Raw genomic sequence first — 18,678 nt, 5'->3', positions numbered from 1 at the left:
GTACCTCCGTGACTAACCCCTATCGTTCTCTGCTCTCCGTTGGCTCTCCGTCGACGGACCGTATCGTAAGTATTCCGACCCCGTGTGAAAGAGCAATGTTGCCCAGCCGCGTCCGCCACCTTGGCCCGTTTAAAGTGATGTGGCTGGGCCTGTTTCCCGGTTGCTCGCAGATGTCGACTGTTCCGACGCCTTGACAGTCTACAGAATGCGCAGTGATGGCAAGATGACACCTTGCGGTGAGCTCGTTCGGTTCAATGATGTCGTACGATCAAAGGAGACTAATCCCGATTAGGCTGAGCCTCCTTGCGAGCCTCATCTGAGATCCCGCCAGGAGCCCTGCAATAAGAATTTGGCGATTGAGTGCACGGAACTCCCTTGACTGTCTACCACTACATATGATGCGACGCACTGCGTCCGGCATCTTTTCCCCCCTTCAGGAGTCTCAGCTGGTCCGTAGCTCGCGTCATCCCCTCCTCAGGGAGGCTCTCCCCGTACCTCGGCGGCCTATCAGCCGGCATGACATTCGTTACAACCATTCGGAGTGAGCACGGAAGGTCGTCCACTTGCGCGGGCATTTCTGACGGTGTGGGCAGTCGTGGCTACGGTCTGCGAGTGCACGGCGATAGTGACGACCACGCTACGACTGTACTACCGCGCATCCAGAAGACACATCGGCCTCGACGACGCGTGGGCAGCGTTCTCGCTCATCGCCGTCATCTTCCTGCTCGCGGGAGCATGGATTCGATCCGACGCGAGCCTGCCGCTGCACAGGCGTGTCCTAGGCTACTTCATGCTCAACTCCTGCTTTACCTGCGTGCTCTGGTACGCTCCCCATTCGGCCGTCTTATTCCGATCGCGCGAATAACACGGTTGCAGGTCTGCGCGCATGAGCATCCTATTCTCCATCATGCGGATTATCCCCCGGTTGATGCACATGCGGCGACACACGTACTTCTGCGCGGCGCTATTCCTGATTATGTGGATCGTCGTGCTGACGCAGAAGCTGTACATCTGTGTGCACAACGACGAATGGCAGCACAAGCCGAACGCGCAGTGCATCCTCGGCGAGTCCGTCGGCGGTGTCGAGCTCGCCAGTGAGCCAATCCATCGCTCAATTGGCCGTGGAATGTGCTCACATTCTACTACCATAGCGGACATCATCGCGGATACGATACTGGTTGCGCTGCCCATCCGACTGTTGTGGGACATCGGCATTTCGTCGTCCACACGGAAGCTTCTTATGGCGATCTTCTCCGCAAGCATGGTCACGACCGTCGTCAGCATCGTCCACACGGCGTTTGAGCTTGGGCCGAACCGCAACGCCGAGGCGATCGCTGCCCACGTCGAGGTGTGTACCCTACACTGCCCCTTTGCGCCGTTCCAACTGAATCACCACAGGCCACGGTGTCGCTGATCATCTGCAACCTCGCCGTGCTCGTCACCTGGCTCGTCCGCCTGCTCCGGTACGGCGAGGACCTTGATCGGGCGGGTGGTCCGACTCGTCGACGGGGACGCCGCGCCACCCCTCGCAGGGGACCTCGCTCCGCTTCGGGGACCCCACGATCATGCTCACCGCCAGCGCGCTGGGCAGTCAGGGCGGCGGCGATGAGGCGGACGATGATGCTACGAGCGGCGAGGAGCTGTCGTCGCCTGTCAAGCACAAGCGCACCTCGGACGGCCTCCCTGCCGTGTCCCAGGCGGGCCGGAGGTCTCTAGAGTGGTCTTCGCGCCCGACGCGAAAATGCGGGACGACGAGCGGCGGTCCAGCGAAACGCGTTAGCTGCGTTCGTCGTCCTTCGAAGCACCCTGGCCACCCGATAGCATGCTGCTGTTTGTAACGATTGGGCCTTTAGCTTTAGGTCTGTAACTGCTGTATATTGTTGTGACCATAGTATGTCACACGCTGGCGTATTTTGAATAGACTCATAATATTGTGTTACGTCAATGTACTGCACATCGTGGCGGAGACAAATTTCAATGTAGCAGCCTCTTCTGACGCAGTCGATTTGCAATGGCAGATGCTGTGTATAGTGAGGAATGAATCGGCGCGGATAGGTCGGGCGGTAAGTAGACATGCGACGGCGACGGACACTAGGCGCACCGCGCGAACGTCAGTCGATTGCATCCGCTGCTCGTGCTACTTACTCCAACCTTTACCTCCGCTGCCTGCCAACGCCACATTTCGCAGACCCCGCGACGCTCCGACCCGAGCGGACCACTAGCCCGCACATTCAGCTAGGCTTGACGGCGATCTTCAGCGCCCGCGGCTGTTCATCTTCGCCAGTGCCTTCTCATACTCCGCGATGGTGAACACGTCCGTGACCTACGCCCCGTCGAAGTTAACTCGGCGCACGAAGACGCACCAGCGGAGACGCACCATGCCCTTGACGCGGACCTTGCCGCTGTCGAGGTACTGCACCGCGCGGGGGAAGCAGTACGTCTGGGCGAAGGAGCCGATGATCTGGATCTCGTCGCCAAAGATCTTGGACGGCGGCCAGTGCACGCGCGCGGCGTTGTCGTACACGCCGTAGATCATCAGCTTCCCGCCGCGGCGCACGTAGTTGATCGCGTCGTTCGCGACCTGCTCCGACCCGTCGCCTCGACCTGTGCACCCGAGTGAGCGGGGTGGAGCCGTCTCCGCTGATTGGGAAGGGACTTACGACGACGTCGAAGCCGTACGGGTTGTCCTTCTTTAGCTGGGCCCATTGCTGCGCGGGGTCAGCCCGGTCGAGCTCGATGTATTCGTCCCCTGCGTCGAGCTGCTTCGCGATCTCGGTCTTGATACCCTTGTTCGCCGCAATCACGACTCTCATCGCGCCGTTAAGTTTGAGGAGTTGTGCGAGAACGAGACCGGTCGGGCCAGCGCCGATGACCAGAGCGTCGACGCCGACCGCCGTCCCGAGCTTGTCCATGCCATGCACAGCGCACGCCGCAGGCTCTATCAGGGTAGCCTCTTCGTCAGTGAGGTTGTGAATCTTGTATACCTTGTATGCAGAGCTGTGGGACGCTGTGAGGACGCCGCCGAACGGGGCGCACATGCTATACGTACAACGTGATGTACTCGCTGAAGCCCCCTGGCTGGGTCGCGCTGACACCCTTGCCTTGGAAGTTCTCGCAGAGCAATGTCTCTCCGCGCCGACAGTAGAAGCAGGCGCCGCACTGGTGCAAGGTTCAGCAATGTGGGTTCGAGCGAGCCGTATCAGTAGGACTTACAGTCACGCCAGGGTCCGCAACACACCGATCGCCCTTCGCGAAGCCCTGCACGTTCTTGCCCATGTCCGCTATGACACCAACGACTTCATGTCCCGGGATCAACTGCATGCGAACGCACCGTTCAGGATGGCACACAGCCGGAGAAGTGGACAAGGAGTTACCGGGAAGGACGCGATGAACTCTCCTTCGTGTACGTGGCCGTCCGTTCCGCACACACCTAGTAGTGTCGCACGTCAGGCGCAGGCTATTCGAGCGCATTATCATGCCCCTTTACCGCAGCATGTCACTGTTCGCCGATGCGTCTCAGATCAGCATAAGGAAACGGGGGGAATGCGCCCACGAGTGTGCACATACCTTTCAATAACACCTCGTCGTCTCCGGGCTCTGGTATGGGCACCTCCGTGAGCGCAAAATTGCGTGGCTAGTGCGTACCACGGCCAATGTCACAGTGATCCGTTATACACTGAACCCGGAGACACATACCGACTCGTATTGGACTGCCTTCATGATCGTGGACATTGCGCTTCAATCGTCGTCACTGCTCGCTGCTGTAGTGTCCCGGGTGTCGCTGCTGGTAGTCTATCAGTATAACTTCCACACGTCGGCGTGAAGATGAGGGTAAGATGAGTGCTTTGCGGGCAGTAACTCACATATGTACTACGGGCATACTTCCGCTTCGTCGGGCCGCACACCGTCGTTCTCGCGACGCCGGTTCGGCGAAAGTACCACGGGATGCTGGAAAGGCTCTCAGCTCGAGGTCTCAAGATCTCAAGGCGGCCGGAGTCGCTGATCGCGGTATTTATCAGCGTCGGTGCCCGGGGCCTTACTTATCGACGATTGTCAATGTCCGAGTCATCGGCTGGTCGTCGGCGTTCAAGACAAGTGCCAGCAACTTGGCAGGCCCTTCGGTCTTGAGCTTGAGAGACGCACGATCGCCATGTCAAACATGAAATGCACCGAGTCGCCCATTTGTACGATGTCGTGATGGTAGAAAGATGAGGAAGTTGCACTTGAGACTGCATCCGTCACATAGTACTAAGTGAACTCTTCGCACTGTACGTTAGAATTTTGAATATTGATTAGCAAGGTACTGAACCAAGAAAAGTTTATGTGTCAGTGGGGTTGGGAGCAGAGACGTAGTAGACAACACACAGTAACTGAACAGTAGCATACTCAACAATAGACTGGTTCAGTAGAGTACGTCCAGTCCTCCGACGCTAATATGCTAAGCCCCTCTCTCTCAAGACAGTAGCAACAGCAAACCTGTTCTGAATGTGCAGAGCTATCCAGAGATGCTGGAAATAACCAAGGCTAGACACATAGTGTCATAGCCAGTGCGATACCTGGGCGCAGCCACCTTGGCCGTGGCCGCATTATGAAGAAAGGCCAAGCACCACCCGCCACGCAGGCCAGTGATAGTAATCTTCCAACGAACTACCGCAGCTTTAATGCAAGATATAGACATGGCGTCAAGTAAGGTGCTCACTACATGCTTTTCACAATCTGGCGCCCCTCCGAGAAGGATTACTATCCTTTCGATGTCACTCTGCGACACACCATGTTTCCGTAGGTCGTCCTCCAAGGTCTTGCGCATCACCCATAGGCGTGTTGGGGATGTCCACAGCTTAGCAGAGTTCATGCCAATCCTCTCGATGATGTCAATCGGACTGTCCAAGTTGTCTGCAGACAGTTGGAGTCGAGACCAGTGAATAATCGTAGCAAGGATATATAAATGTGGCGCACCTGCTGGTAACGAAACTGCCTTCACCACACTCCAAGAACTCCCAGGAGATTGAAGCTTGAAGCGATCCATGCTCAAGAAATTGGCTCGGCTAATGGTCCGGAAGTCCACGTCCTTCTCTTCCATCCTTTCATATTGTCTCCAGCGCGCGTGGTAGTAGGCCACCCATCCCGAGAATGCAGATGTTTGAAGAAGCATGATGACACCGTCTTTGTCGCCCCAGGCCTCTCGCGCCCATGCAGTGGTAGCAAGCCGCGGAATACGGCGCGCGACCAGCAAGCTGAGTGGGAAGAACGCACACGACGATACTGCTACGCAGCACGACAGCCAGATGTGCCTGTTATCCTCGCGCTATGCGGTGCAAAGTTATGATGGGCTTTGGACGTCTCACGCGTATTTTCAAGACATACCAGATAGCGATGGACGAGCCGGTTATAGGCGGTCGTAGCGGTTGAGGATTGTCCACGCGGTGAATGTTCGGTGTGTTCAGGCATGATCGCTGCCAATGGGTCATGGAGTGCGTCGGGTCCACACAGCCATGTATGTGACTGTACTTATACTGGAGCAGAGAGGGTGCGAGGCGTGCATTCGTGTGTCGAACTGAGGACTCAACAATGCTGCTTCCGCTGAGACCATGACTTCTCGAGGCGCGAGCCGAAGGGACACGCCAGGTCCGGCACGAGCGAGCTCAGTCCGCGTCCGAGTATCCGTACCTTTACATAATTCCCCGATTCGGAGACTGTTGTTCCGACATGTAAGCATCTCCAGCTGTCAGCTGAGGTGGGAGACGACCAGTACAGACATAGAGATTGCGTAGAGACCATGCTATCGTGGCAATGTGATGGGTTGCTTCAAGTTGCGCGGCGTCACGGTTGTACTTGGGTATCCACTGAGCGTGGGAATTCTCGTTCATATAGGTGTAAGTTAGTCTCCCCTAGGCAGACCCTAAAGAAGACCTCTTTGAGTGAGGGAGAGGACGGTCTTCTAAGGGTCTGCTTCAAAACGCGCCCCCAACACCGGGAGAGCCCCTTTGCTACCCATTCTGTGATGGCCGAGCAATGCCGTGGCCACGGCGACTCGGCGGGTGGCAGCGGCAGATCGGCAGGTGGCAGAACTGAGATCTTTCACGATATAATCTAATACCTAAACTAATGATTTGTACTCGTCCGGCGTACACCTGCTTCGAGATCATCACTCTCGTAGCCCGTATTTTCGTTCGCTCATACACGCTTTTGGGTCTACGTGCAAGTAGGCGGGTCCACAGGGCAGTGGGTGTGTGAACGTGTGGACAATCGCATGGGCGATCGTGCAGGTGAGTGGGTGGCCGGCTGGCCGAGTAGATGAGAGCGCAGGCGAGAGGGCGCGTGCAAGAAGAACCGTGGATGAGAGGCTGTGCAGGTGTGGGTATAACAGTCACATGTATGCTTTTGAAGTTGTGGTTCTTACTCCGGGACATTGCGTGAGACAGCGAGATTGCGAGACAGCAAGTCAGCGGGCGAGTGAGACAGTCGGCGAGCAAGACAGTCGGTGAGCGAGACAGTCGGCAGAGAGCAGGCGCACGAGATAGCGAGCGAGCGAGACAGTGAGCGAGAGGGGATAGAGGGATGACAGGTGGTGGGCAGGCGAGACAGTCAGCAAGCGGAACAGGTGAGCAGTACACAGACAAGTGTGAGGCGGGCGAGGGGTACAGCGAAATAGCGGGCGAGCGAGGTAAGGAGCAAGCTGATAGTGAGCGCTGGCGAGCGAGCAGGAGGGTGAGTTTGCAGGCAGGCGTGCTGGCATGATGGGCGGATAGACAAGAGCAGGTAGGCGAGCGAGTCATCAAGAAGACGGAGGCGGGCGGACGAGAGCGGGCAAGCGGGTGGGGAGTGGGTGGGCAAGCGTGTGAGACGGGCGACGAGAGCAATCATGAGGGCGAGGGCTGCCTGGCAGGTAGAAACGGGCGAGCAGGTGAGAGTGGGCAGTCCCGTCGACGTCGAAGCCGTCCTTCGCAGACATCTTCTTGAGCTCCGAGTCGTACACGATCCTTGTAATCGCCAAACCGAACGACACACCGAGCTGCAGGACCCATTATATTAGCCATACGCACACAATACGGAGACATCACACACACCTGAGTCATGCTCTGGAAGAGCACACCGGGCCGCCGACGCTCTGGTCGTACGGAAGACACACTTTCGCAACGAAGAGCGTGCCCGCTGCAAACACAAAGTCCGCGCCGAACGCCCAGTACGTCGCCACGGGGTTGATCAGCGCAAACAACAGGTTCGCCACGCCGCCTGTCAGGGCCATACCCATCGCTGCACAGCGCACTGATCAGCACACGCTCAAGATCCGTCGACGACGAATACTCACTGACGAGGACCACGAGCAGCACCCGGCCCACGAACAGCGCCACGATAACGTTCGTGACCGTGATGAACATCGACAAGAGCCTTACCATCGTCAGGCTGGGGTTCGAGCAAAGGCGACGCGTCGAGCGCGTCGAGATTTGCGCACGCGTTTCGGAGATGAAGTGGCTTATGTAACTCCGCTAACGGGCTGTCCCAGTGTAGGGCCGTCATTTTGAAGCAGACTAGGTGTAAGTAAGGAAGTCTAATACAGTCTTACACAGATCAGCTAGTCTTCCGTAGGCAGGCCACAAACACGACTCAAGTTGACGTGAGGACTGTCGTATGTATAAGGCAGATAAGTAGTTCCCTAACTATTTTGAGCTTGCGCTCGAGACGCACTATTGCAACGTCGACTTCACAGAATCGCGGAACTGCATGACGGTGGTACGAGGAGCCTGAGGAAGTTGACGCAGGCTAGATACATTCCATGATCAGCGGTTCTGTGGTTCGTTAAGTGCCCGACGTCTGCGTCAGACTCGCGCGCACCTAAGCTAGCAATTCTTGGGGGCCACACGCTCAACATACAAAGAGAGGCAAGATGCCATCAGCGGCCTGGCAGAACCTCGATTCAAGGAGTAGGGTGGGGAGTAGAAACGGAGACAGTAGACATAGCGAGTCCAGGCCAGTAGCTATTGAACACCTCCGACGCTATGTCTGCGTGAGGCGTCTCTTTCGCAAAACAGTAGCAACAGCAGACCTATCTTCGATGTGCAAAGCTAACCATTCATGCTGAAAGTAAGTGATGCCATACATACCCCACGCACCCACCCAAGGGATCGCTCCGAAGCCCAGCCACCTCGGCCGTGGCCTCTTTGTGAGCATAGGCCAGGTATACCCCAGTGTCAACGCAAGTACTGTCAATACATATAGACCCTGCCGGAGGCTTAGCATAGTATGCAGACTGCTGAATGGCGGGACAATGCCTACCAAGTGCTTCTCGAAGTCCGGTGCTCCTCCTAGAAGGACTACCACTCTCTCGATGTCACGCTGCGGCACGCCGTGATCTCGTAGGTCGTCCTCCAAGCCCTTGCGCACGATCCACAAGGGCGTCGAGGAAGTCCAAAGCTTGGCTGCGGCCATTACACTCCTTTCTATGATGTTGCTCGGCCCCTCCGATTCCATGATATTATTGGTCGGTTTCTCGGGTTCTGCGCTGTCTGATAAGCATTCGGAACAGAGACATGTCGGTGTAGCGTACCTGCTGGGCCCAAGGTCCCATTTCGTTGCAGCAACAAGAGTTGTAGGAGCTCGGGCGATTGCCGCTGGAAGCCGTGTCCAACTGCATCAGTGGCGAGTGCGATGGTCCGGACGTCTTCGTCTGTCTCGGCCGTCTTCTTATATTGCCTCTGACGCGTGAACGAGTAGGTTATAGCTCCCAACGCAGTAGATGCTTGCAGAAGTGTGCCGATGCTGTGTTTGTCGGCCCACGTCTCTCGCGCCCATGCAGAGGTGGCAAGCCGCGGGATGCGGCGTGCGATCAGGGTGCTGAGCGGAAAGATGGATATCGAGGCTGCCACGCAGCACGACAGCCAGATATGCTTGTTGTCGTCGCGCTACGCCGTGCAGAGCCGTAGTGAGCTCCGAATGTTTCGTGCATATTTTAGGCGACGTACCAGATACCGATGTGCTAAGCCTGAGGTTCTGGAGCCGGTCGGCTCAGATCGCCCGAGTGGATGTTCGCTGTGTTCGCTGGTCATCGTTGGCTGGTCCTAGGGGACTGCCGAGCCTGAGGCAGCCGTATACTTATACAGTGGAGAGGGAGCGAGGCGAGCGTACGCATGATAGACTCCAACTATGGACGCCGTGTAAGGCTCTACATAGGATCGAGCCGTAGGGACACGCCATCCTCGGCGCGATCGAACAGGCTGAAGTTGCCAGCCCGCCGCCTCCAGCTTCTTATTACCCTTCATTACACAACCTCGCTACCCAAGACCGTTAACGCTGTTTCCGCAAAGGTCAAGGCTCGAGCCGAAGGGACGCGCCAGGTTCGGCGCCCCAACTTGGCTATTGAATGCGCCTCCGAGCCTCCGCTCCGCACCTTCAGTTACACCGATATATGTGCGCGTCCGTCTGCCACTGGGGGCGTGAACGACAGATACAAGCCTTACCTTGTCGCCCACTATAAACCATCTACACCGAAGACACGCTTCTCTTACAGTAATGTACCGGTCCTTGAAACACTCAAATCTTTCTCGGCCCACCACATCCGTTGAACGTGTCGTACCCAAGATCGGACCACATATACGTTTTGTATCACTCTGTATGAGTATATAAATTATTCTACATTCTTATGGTGTTGTAACTTAGTGAGCGCTGTCATCGTCAAGACGCTGCTGGGCGCTACCGCGCTCCCGGCCGATGACTAAATGGACCCACCCTCCTCCTCCTCCTCCTCCTCCTCCTCCGATGATTCTTATCCATGCAGAGGCTCTGTGACAGCACGGAGATCAGTTCAAAATTCTCTTATCGGTGGCGGGACCAGTCCTTGAAACACCTGCCTAAAATGGCAACTTTTGTGAGTGCATGTCAATGCTTCGGCAGCTATGCAGTCATATTCATCGCAAATAATACTGCTCAGTCGGGCCAGTGAAGACGAAGGAATGTATAGTGATTGCTCTGAACTTCCTGGTGATAGCTCACAATCGCCAGTGCAAGGGATTTCGTACAACATCTGGTTGATATAAGCGCTGCTTACCATATCGGGCAACAGAATGTCGTGAAACACGAGTTTCGGGTTTCTCGACACACTGTATGGGCTTCTGTGCTCGTACCATTGAACTGAATATCTAGGAGATGTAATAAAGTGTCATTTTATTTATCATGATTTTTTGGGGCCTCAGAGGTTCAGTGAAAATGAGTGAAGTCGATTTGTTTCAAGGACCCGTAGTGTTTCAAGGACCGGTACATTACTGTATGTTCACTCTTGGCGTCTGTTTCTCTACGCTAGTGCCTATTCCCGATTAATTGCAGAACCTAGGAATTCCCGGGCGGTCCCAATCTGCCTGGAAGTCAATAGGACAAAAAGACCTGATCGTCCTGCAGGCCTGCACACCTTCATTGAGGCTCGTGTCTAATTTCCAGGTCCTTGTGGCCGATGACGAGAGGCTGCATCGCGTACCGGGTATCACTCATATTTGAAGCGATACACATCGAACGAGTGCTGTTGCCCTTCAAGCTTCGCAGCATGAACAACCATGCATTTGAGTCGCGAGGAAGTGAACCTGCCTTGTATCAAAGGCTGCGGCTTCAATCTGAATAGTAGCAGTCTAACAGAGGACCGGACATGAATCATGCTCTGGGACATGACACAATGCCGGTGAGCGCTGTCAAAAATGAGAAGTCCAATGCACTGGTCCTGGAGTGATGATATTCGTATGATTCATTGAACCGACACGTCTATTGCATGACAGGCACTGTTTTCAACATGCGGAAGACTTACCCATACGGGCACACAATATATGCGACCGACCGTGATGTCACACCACACGGGCAGTTCATACGAGCGAATTGAAGCTTAAGTGAGCTTCTGGCAAACAAGATTTGCAGCGGTCTGTCTCCCTGCATGTAACTCTGGGCCAGGAAATCATCGTCAGCTTGAAGCGTGAACACAGATAAATGCAGCCCACCGAGACAACTACTACTAGAAAGCTCGCGGAAACGAACAAGAACCCACCATTCGTTTAGAATGTTGTACAGCGCTCCGGGGATCTAATGTGCATTGGCTTCTACGCCGGACACATTCCACCATCTTCGAAGGTCATTGAAATGCACTCTACTTGTCGAGCGGTTGGCAGCGATGCCTAGCAACATCTAATTCAAGTGCTCTAGCATCAAATTGAGTCACGCCATCAGGATACCCTACACATTGAGACATTCAGTCAACAGCTCGAGGGGATGTTGCATCTTCACTCACTCTGATGGCTGGTAGCGATCATGCAAAAGCAGTTATTCTGTCTGACAACCCTGGATCCGAGAATTATCGCCTAATATCGACGGCGACGAGATGATTGAGTAGCCCGCGGGTAGATAAGTGAGCAAATAAGTGTGAATGTTGCCAAGACCTCCGCGTCTCACCACCTGCGCGAGTCCAGAGGACCTGTGGGATACTGCCACGGCAATGTACATGATAAGGGGGTACTCAATCATTGCCTTCTGAACGTGTTCTTGCTCCCACTCCGCATGCCCTTCCGCCGTTGAGTCCTTCCCCGCCGTTCGCTCTCACTCAGCTCGCGATCCGGGTCTTCGCCGCCTCGTTCCATGCCAGCGCCGAAAGACTCCACCCCCTTCCTCTTCGCATCCTTCCCCCCTTTGGCACCCTTCGCAGTTGCGCGGCTCGAACCATCCATGTCTTCGTCAGAGTCGTACGCACCAGATGACCGCGGCACAAATGACGTTTCCATGCCACCGTCACCTGTTTGATGTACATCTGCGGTGTCCACCCGCGTCTTGCCCTTTCCAGCGACAGAAGGGCCGGAACGGCGCTGACCGAAGGTGGCATTTCTGTCCGCGGAACGACTTGCTCCCGATGCTTGTGCATGTAAGGGGACAAGGTTGACTTTTGGTTGGCGCGGCTGTGCTCGTGAGCGGTACTGCGAACGTGCCGAGTTGCGGGCGGCCAAGCGGGCGCGGATGTCGTCTGTCCAGAGCTCTATGGAAGATGAATGAGCGCATGTGTTTGACCCGGCCAAAGCAACGTACCTCCAGCGACGTCACTGTCCTGACTCTCCTCGCTCCCACTCTGACTTTCCTCGCTCTCACTGAGCCCGTCTGACGAACCTTTGTCGCTCTCCTCTTCTTCCTGCTCAACTGCTGTCTTCGTCCTTCCGCTCTTCCCTGCAACCCCACGACCCTGCCGTTGTGCAGCCGCTGAGGGGTTGAGTAGTGCGTATTCTCGGGTGTTCTCGTCCACCTCGAACTCAGGATTCTTGAAGAGGGCTGCGAAACGCGGATCGTTGAGAAGACTCGGCTTCTCCTTGGCACCTTTGTCCTCCACCTCACTGCCTTCCTCATCCACGTCCATCACATCTGCCACCCCCTCTGCCTGCGACGCCTTCTTCGCCTGCTTCCTCTCCTCCCTCTTCCTCGCCCGCTCCTCCTCCTTCCTAATTTTCTCCGCGAGAGCCTTGTTCACCTTCACGCCCGCCAGCGCGTTCTTCGGCGCGCGGATCCTGCTCTCCGCGAGCTTCTCCATCTTCTCACGGACAGCGCGTTCGCGGTGCTCCGCGTACACGTACGGGTTCGCGATGACGCGCGCGGTGTCATAGAGCGCGAGCGAGACGAAGTAGCCGTGCATGTACGGCTTCAGCGCGGGCGTACCGGCAAGGTGGTCGAGTCCGAGGCTCGTAAGCTCGTCCCGCGTGATGAACTTGTAGTCCTTGTAGGCGGTGCGCATCGTCTGGTCTTCCATTTCTTCGGTGAGGTTCTCGAGGAAGCTCGCCCAGCGCGGGGCGGGTCCGAGTTGAGGGATGAAGTACGTCGTCATTTGGATGCCTTCGTTGGCGAGGAGCAGCAGACCGCTGTTGGGTATGTGATGGACGTCGTTGATGTCCGCAGCGGGTGTTATCGAGGTGAAGTTGGTCTCCGGCTAATCGAGGAATATATATGGGCAAACTGGTTCTGAGAATAAAAACCGTATACACACCGAATTCCTGTCCCAGATCTTGATGACCTTCTTGTCCGCACTCAACACCAGTCCGTCACCTGCCATACGGCTGCCACCCTCTATCCATGCCACGTTCTTGACCGGGAGACCATAACCTTGGTCTTTGATGGCCAACGGCCGAGCGGAACGTATGTCGTAGAGCATAGTGTGTCCGGATGACGTACCAATCGCGTAGGACAGTCCATCTTGCCGTGACGAGATGGCAGTTACTGAGAGTGACTGAGCTCCGCCATCGTCTACGCCCGGTAGCGCAGGCATTGCCGCGCCTACTGGCAGCAGCCTGTCCTTTGGTAGTCTGAGGATACCCACTCGTGCCCTCGAGCGGGGGTCCCAGAATTCTACGGTGCCGTTCCCCTCCACACCGAAGCCGAATAGCTGGTGTGCTGGGTTGATGTCGATGACATTCACACCTGCGATCGTCTCGCCACCTTCGCCTTGCAGCAGCAGAGGGTTCATGAACCGGCCCTGGTCTAGATTTAGACGGAAGATCTCTGGACCAGAGGCTGCAAACAGAGCGTCACACGAGGGGAGGTGGTACGCGAGTGCCCGCCCAAAGCGAGGTATCCGTGTGCGGTAGTGGAAACCGCCTTGTGTGTGCAGCTCTACAGAGCGATCGTTTTGAAGGTGTATACTCTTGGTCCAGTCATCCGACAGCATCTACCCCGCATAAATGCGGACATTAGCACTAGCAATATCAACACTCGCAGCAAGGCAAACTGACTCACAACGAAGTCAACATTCTCCGCGTCAGTATGCCGCTCGAACTTGAGCGATAGCTGGTCAAGGTCCCACACTCGTATCTGAGGCTTGTATGTCCCAGTCGCAATAACATGGTGTCCGTCCCTGGTCGTCTTTACTCGGTTGCTCGCCTCGGGGAACTCGAAGTGCTGAATGAGTTCGATCGTCGACTCGACCTGCTCTCGAATGGCGCTACGCTTTCCCTTCCCTTGCACGGCGCGTTTTCGAGTGAGCCAGTCTGGTAGTGAAGAAGAGGATCCCGAAGCTGCGCCATTGACGGTGTAGACCTTGACTGCCGTAGGATCTGCGAGCGCAACCATGTCTTCTTCCCGACAGGAACAGATTATTGTCGTGCATGCACACAGACTGTGGCTGAAGAAATCAAGAGCAAATGAAAGTCGTCAAAAGTTTCATGGCACCGACGCAGACAGCCGGAGTTTGAGTGGATAAGCACATGTCATTGTCAAGAGGAAGTCCGATATGGTGTAGTGGCTAACATTATCGCCTCTCACGCGATAGCCCGGGGTTCGATTCCCCGTGTCGGAATATTCTTTTGGAGAAACCCTCGGACACTGTATGCCAGGCTGCATGCTAACTGACTCACGAGGAGCACAAAATAGGTATAAGTACTGTTTTTGATAGGTGAGCACACCGACTCAGCACACCTACATACTCGTTGTAGAGCCATGCGCGAACTGAAAGAGACAGTGACCAGCATCATCTGATGTGTTCGCCGCCAAAGTTACTCAGACTAAGTCTATATAGACTTACCGCGAACTCACAATCACACCAGAGGCCATATACAGCCATTGTCCCTCTGAATCAGAGGGCTGCCATGTCGTCATCGCATAAGTTAATAGTAAAAAGTAAAGGGCTGTCAAATGAAGTTTTCGGGACGTTGCATGTACAGTGAGACCCCTCCAATCCAGTATTACCACCCGCCCGCTGGCCTCGACCTACGCCCAGCGAAAGGACGCTCCTTCCTAACAGTGCTTTGTCCGTACTCTGGCGTATCGCACACGCCTGACTTAGTACGTCTTTTTCTTCTCGTCGACGGACAAGCCGCCTAGGTAAGAATAAGTAAAGGCTTGCGTGCACATAGTGGATAACGTACCAGGACCCATGTTGACTAGAAGGATCAAACCACCGACGATCGCTATAGTGAGAGCGTTTGATTAGCCCACGACTCATACAGGGGCACTTATGTCTAGTACGCACATAGTGTTTGGAAGAAGTCGTACCTGGAAAATGTCTGTCAGCAAGAGGTACGCGTAGCAAATGCGAGCCAAACTTACTTCAGGAAGTCCCTCTGGGGATGAGCGGAGTGGACGCTCCACCAGGAGTTGATGAACACATTGAAGACGGACAGGATAATCACGAGGAAAGCAGCCGACCACTTGGCCTTGAAGCCAACTGCGACCATGCCGCACGCTCCCAGTCCAACGACCGATACGATAGCGCGACCGAAGCTCCACTGTCCCCGGATGATAAATCCAAGGAACAGGAAGATCAGTAGTACACGGGCGGCGAGCAGGAAGCTGTTCCGGCGTCAGTCCTCAGCTTGGCAATGCATGACGCAGAAAAACGCACTATTTCTTGCGGTCGGTCTCGCTCATAGAAGGAAGACCAGCGAATATCTTCTTGCGCGTGTACATGGAGTCCGTAAACACCATGAGCAGACCACCGATCACGCTCAGGTTGCGGAGGAAGAAGTTGAGGTCGAAGATGAGCCCGTATCCGAACGCTTGCATAACCACGACCCCAAGGAGACCACCGACGGCATACTCTGAGTGCTTCTTGACGATGACAGCACCAGACCCGATAAGCATGGTCTGACAAGGTTCCGGCGAGTCTGCATTATATCAAAACAGAGCTGTCACGTCCACTTACGAGCACATTAATCAACAGGAAGATATGTGAGAAGCCCCAGATGAAATGGCGATGCCTGTGTGACATAGAAGGATTAGCCTCCACAATCTAAGCATATACCGCGCCTGCACACGAACTTCTGCAAGTACCACAGCTGGTCGCTCCATTGTGTTATGATTCGCAGGGAATCCTCCAGGAAAGTAATGACAATCAGAAATCGGCCTATTGCTGGCAGATGGGGCCTCAAAGGCTGCGCATAGATGTCGATGTTCTCCTCTACCGTCTGGGCGAACGCGCGTAGCTTCTCGATCGGGTCGTCAGGATTCGCGGCTCTGTAGCCATTAGAAGATCGTGAGTTGCCAAAGCCGTGGGGGTCGGGGGTGTAGCTAGCGGTGGCCTGCGCCGGGCGGGCGAGAGAAATGCGAGCAGACATGGCGTGATGGGTGCAAGTTGGAGAAGGCGAGCTAGCGGGCGAGCAAGACGCGGGGCGACGTGTCAGGCCCGTGAGAACTAACATGCCTTTCCTGGTGCACCGCCTCCGGCTTGATGGCTTTGATGTCGACGAGCTGTTACAGCCTGAGCAGCACGGTATGTCGCAAGTACAAAATAAATTGATTTATTGACTTGCGCACAGCATCATGGATTGACCGGCTTTGCCTTCCAACATCGCCCCGTAACTCCGAGCCTGCAGAACAGTAACTTGCACCAGTGTTCGACTTGCAGTTTGATCGGGCGCGCGCAAGTGGCGCGATACGCGTTGTACGTAGACGCGTTGAGCGCCTGAACTTCTGAACATCAGCCACCACCGCGAACGCGACTCGGACAACGATACCTTGAACCCGTGTCTCTACAACAAAGATGGGCAGAAAACGCGTGGTGGTGTCTGACAGCGAGTACAGCGAGGACAACAGCGATGGATATGAGCCAGAGTCTTCCAAGACATCTGCGACGCGGGCAAGTTTTACAACAAAACGTGTCCAGAACATCAAGAAGAGAAAGACGAAACGCAGAAAACTTGACGTCGGAGAGCCGGACGAAGATGTGGAAGATGTCAGCCCAACTACAACAGCACCAGGGCCGTCACACACAGCTGCTATACACGTCGTGGCCGAACCTAAAGCCATCCGGGAAGCATTGCTCAATTGGTATGAAGGAGTTCATGAGTCTCGGGGCATGCCGTGGCGGAAACCCTATGACACAAAACTGGATGCAGGAGAACGCGCTCAGAGGGCATACGAGGTTGGACTAGTCCCTCTGCGACATCATATTATGTTGAGGCTCACCAGCGTTACATTATGTTTTCCCAGGTGTGGATCTCGGAAATCATGCTTCAGCAGACGCAAGTCAGTACCGTGATACCGTACTACAACAAGTGGATGGCAAAGTACGTTGACCGCCTTTCTAGGATCATTGTGGTCTGACGCAAACTGTCAATGAATAGATTTCCGACAATCAGAGACTTGGTACGTCCCGGGAGCAGAAAGCGATGACCAACCTTTTCATTGTTTACTGTCAGGCGGCATCCGACATCGAGACTGTGAATAGCCTCTGGAAAGGCTTAGGCTACTACTCGCGCGCCGCCCGTCTACTGAGTGGCGCTCAGAAGGCCGTAGAGCAGTTCAGCGGCCGCCTACCCGATAACGCGAAAGACATGGAGGCACACATACCCGGGATCGGCAGGTATAGTGCTGGAGCCATATGTTCAATTGCTTACAATCAATGCGTCCCTGTCGTGAGTTAATCTCGTTTCAAGCTCGATGCCTATTCAGATGACAACTCCGCTGGGCGCGTCCGAACGGCTTGCTTCACTGCTTCTAGTTAGACGGGAACGTGCACAGGCTTCTCAGTCGTCTACTAGCAATCCATGCACCGCCGAAGGGAAAAGAGACCCTTGATCTCCTATGGGGTGGAGCGACAGACTTAGTGAACGGCTGCACACATCCGGGAGACCTCAACCAGGCCCTGATTGAATTGGGAGCCACTGTGTGTAAGGTTCGCGATCCACAGTGCGGTTCTTGTCCCGTCAAGCCGTGGTGCCATGCATACAAACTGCAGAGCGCTTCAGACACGAAGGTAAGACAGACAGCATGCATGACGCGCACGAGTTATGGACTGCTAACCTGTGTTCAGGCGCTGGCCAGTGAAGCGTCGAACGGTACAGGCCAGGTGGGGGATATCGAGGAGTTATGTGCGCTCTGCGAATCCCTACCGGCTCGCAGCCCGGTGACGAGTTTCCCTATGAAAGTGGTCAAGAAGAAAGTCCGGGAAGAACTGGACATCGTGAACGTTATCGAGTGGCGTCACCACGCCGATGGCGAGCGGTGGTTCTTGCTAGTTCGGCGTCCAGAAGGCGGTGAGTCAGCCGCATCTCTTCTGGTGTCTTCATCTCGAACGACTATCTGCTGCGTGGCCCACGCTGATGTCCACCGGCCTCCTATGCGTAGGACTCCTGGCCGGCCTGCACGACTTTCCCACCGCACCCAATGTCCCTGTGACTACGACGTCCGCAGAACAGATCGAGATACCACACACGCTTTTGTCTGGCATCCTCGCCGTCTCACTCCCGCAATACGCCGCAAGAACCTCGGGAGATCAGACGTATAAGGCATCTTCCAACTCAGAAGACTCGAGCGCACTGCGGATCGTGAAGATTGAACCTGCCGGCGATGTCATCCACATTTTCTCCCACATCAAGAAGACGTATCGGATACAGTGGGTCGTTTTGGAAGGTGGCGGCGCTGGGCCTCCGTGCCTAGCATCGCTAAGCCTGCCTTCACCGGTCGGCGGTCCAGCTAAGCGCACGGTCAATGCGGGCGGCAAGAAGACGACTAACGCACGGAACGCCCCGTCCAAACTCAGCCAGCCAGAGCCTCGTCAGTCCGAAACGTCCCTACGGGCGATGTGGATGCCCATGGACGACGTCATCGATGCTAAGTGAGTGTCCTGAACAGTCTAGCGTGGATCGTCGGGTTGACCTTTCCTTTCTCTCTTTGCATAGCATTGGCACTGGTGTCCTCAAGGTCTGGAACCAGACCCGGAAGCTGTGGGGAGATGTCATTTGA

The 18,678-nt window shown here is 55.4% G+C and overlaps 8 protein-coding genes and 1 non-coding gene across 9 annotated transcripts; 3 read left to right on the top strand and 6 right to left on the bottom strand.

Annotated features, from left to right (window-relative positions):
• Nucleotides 1-184: 184 nt before the first annotated feature.
• B0H18DRAFT_332377 (uncharacterized protein) lies at nucleotides 185-1,867 on the top strand. Its single transcript, XM_048037639.1, has 5 exons — nucleotides 185-236; nucleotides 293-541; nucleotides 594-822; nucleotides 877-1,348; nucleotides 1,399-1,867. The coding sequence occupies exons 2-5, from the start codon at nucleotides 517-519 to the stop codon at nucleotides 1,714-1,716; spliced, it is 1,044 nt and encodes a 347-aa protein (XP_047893832.1). The 5' UTR covers nucleotides 185-236; nucleotides 293-516; the 3' UTR covers nucleotides 1,717-1,867.
• A 44-nt stretch (nucleotides 1,868-1,911) lies between these two features.
• On the bottom strand, nucleotides 1,912-4,196 carry B0H18DRAFT_1005454 (chaperonin 10-like protein). Its single transcript, XM_048028572.1, has 9 exons — nucleotides 3,864-4,196; nucleotides 3,697-3,784; nucleotides 3,568-3,634; nucleotides 3,375-3,430; nucleotides 3,214-3,315; nucleotides 3,050-3,159; nucleotides 2,657-2,997; nucleotides 2,378-2,604; nucleotides 1,912-2,323 (listed from the first exon to the last, which is right to left on the bottom strand). The coding sequence occupies exons 2-9, from the start codon at nucleotides 3,730-3,732 to the stop codon at nucleotides 2,255-2,257; spliced, it is 1,008 nt and encodes a 335-aa protein (XP_047893831.1). The 5' UTR covers nucleotides 3,733-3,784; nucleotides 3,864-4,196; the 3' UTR covers nucleotides 1,912-2,254.
• A 39-nt stretch (nucleotides 4,197-4,235) lies between these two features.
• Nucleotides 4,236-5,796, bottom strand: B0H18DRAFT_332313 (uncharacterized protein). The gene is made up of 5 exons (XM_048037638.1): nucleotides 5,757-5,796; nucleotides 5,365-5,693; nucleotides 4,957-5,305; nucleotides 4,700-4,893; nucleotides 4,236-4,647 (listed from the first exon to the last, which is right to left on the bottom strand). The coding sequence occupies exons 2-5, from the start codon at nucleotides 5,446-5,448 to the stop codon at nucleotides 4,525-4,527; spliced, it is 750 nt and encodes a 249-aa protein (XP_047893830.1). The 5' UTR covers nucleotides 5,449-5,693; nucleotides 5,757-5,796; the 3' UTR covers nucleotides 4,236-4,524.
• A 961-nt stretch (nucleotides 5,797-6,757) lies between these two features.
• On the bottom strand, nucleotides 6,758-7,410 carry B0H18DRAFT_1005448 (uncharacterized protein). Its single transcript, XM_048028571.1, has 3 exons — nucleotides 7,310-7,410; nucleotides 7,068-7,254; nucleotides 6,758-7,012 (listed from the first exon to the last, which is right to left on the bottom strand). Exons 1-2 carry the CDS (start codon nucleotides 7,395-7,397, stop codon nucleotides 7,073-7,075), a joined length of 270 nt encoding a protein of 89 aa, XP_047893829.1. The 5' UTR covers nucleotides 7,398-7,410; the 3' UTR covers nucleotides 6,758-7,012; nucleotides 7,068-7,072.
• A 123-nt stretch (nucleotides 7,411-7,533) lies between these two features.
• B0H18DRAFT_332268 (uncharacterized protein) lies at nucleotides 7,534-9,355 on the bottom strand. The gene is made up of 3 exons (XM_048037637.1): nucleotides 8,961-9,355; nucleotides 8,546-8,900; nucleotides 7,534-8,495 (listed from the first exon to the last, which is right to left on the bottom strand). The coding sequence occupies exons 1-3, from the start codon at nucleotides 9,042-9,044 to the stop codon at nucleotides 7,996-7,998; spliced, it is 939 nt and encodes a 312-aa protein (XP_047893828.1). The 5' UTR covers nucleotides 9,045-9,355; the 3' UTR covers nucleotides 7,534-7,995.
• Nucleotides 9,356-11,133: 1,778 nt separating this feature from the next.
• Nucleotides 11,134-14,117, bottom strand: B0H18DRAFT_1005443 (WD40-repeat-containing domain protein). The gene is made up of 6 exons (XM_048028570.1): nucleotides 13,735-14,117; nucleotides 12,989-13,666; nucleotides 12,046-12,931; nucleotides 11,422-11,995; nucleotides 11,261-11,330; nucleotides 11,134-11,205 (listed from the first exon to the last, which is right to left on the bottom strand). The coding sequence occupies exons 1-4, from the start codon at nucleotides 14,065-14,067 to the stop codon at nucleotides 11,490-11,492; spliced, it is 2,403 nt and encodes an 800-aa protein (XP_047893827.1). The 5' UTR covers nucleotides 14,068-14,117; the 3' UTR covers nucleotides 11,134-11,205; nucleotides 11,261-11,330; nucleotides 11,422-11,489.
• A 104-nt stretch (nucleotides 14,118-14,221) lies between these two features.
• B0H18DRAFT_t102 lies at nucleotides 14,222-14,293 on the top strand. The gene has a single exon. It is a non-coding gene; the product is annotated as a tRNA-Glu (tRNA).
• Nucleotides 14,294-14,548: 255 nt separating this feature from the next.
• B0H18DRAFT_1005437 (SURF4-domain-containing protein) lies at nucleotides 14,549-16,082 on the bottom strand. The gene is made up of 7 exons (XM_048028569.1): nucleotides 15,754-16,082; nucleotides 15,638-15,692; nucleotides 15,338-15,579; nucleotides 15,043-15,285; nucleotides 14,966-14,988; nucleotides 14,862-14,903; nucleotides 14,549-14,813 (listed from the first exon to the last, which is right to left on the bottom strand). Exons 1-7 carry the CDS (start codon nucleotides 16,047-16,049, stop codon nucleotides 14,776-14,778), a joined length of 939 nt encoding a protein of 312 aa, XP_047893826.1. The 5' UTR covers nucleotides 16,050-16,082; the 3' UTR covers nucleotides 14,549-14,775.
• Nucleotides 16,083-16,474: 392 nt separating this feature from the next.
• B0H18DRAFT_876234 (DNA glycosylase) lies at nucleotides 16,475-18,678 on the top strand (the record flags this gene model as incomplete). The annotated part of the gene is made up of 8 exons (XM_048040477.1): nucleotides 16,475-16,855; nucleotides 16,924-17,000; nucleotides 17,058-17,079; nucleotides 17,133-17,348; nucleotides 17,435-17,689; nucleotides 17,747-17,969; nucleotides 18,061-18,550; nucleotides 18,615-18,678. The coding sequence occupies 8 exons, from the start codon at nucleotides 16,475-16,477 to the stop codon at nucleotides 18,676-18,678; spliced, it is 1,728 nt and encodes a 575-aa protein (XP_047893825.1).

Source organism: Fomitopsis serialis, assembly GCF_022376445.1.
Source record: "Fomitopsis serialis strain Sig1Antser10 chromosome Unknown B0H18scaffold_30, whole genome shotgun sequence".
In the NCBI taxonomy this organism is placed as follows: domain Eukaryota; kingdom Fungi; phylum Basidiomycota; class Agaricomycetes; order Polyporales; family Fomitopsidaceae; genus Fomitopsis; species Fomitopsis serialis.
This window is presented reverse-complemented; position numbering and strand designations above follow the sequence as displayed.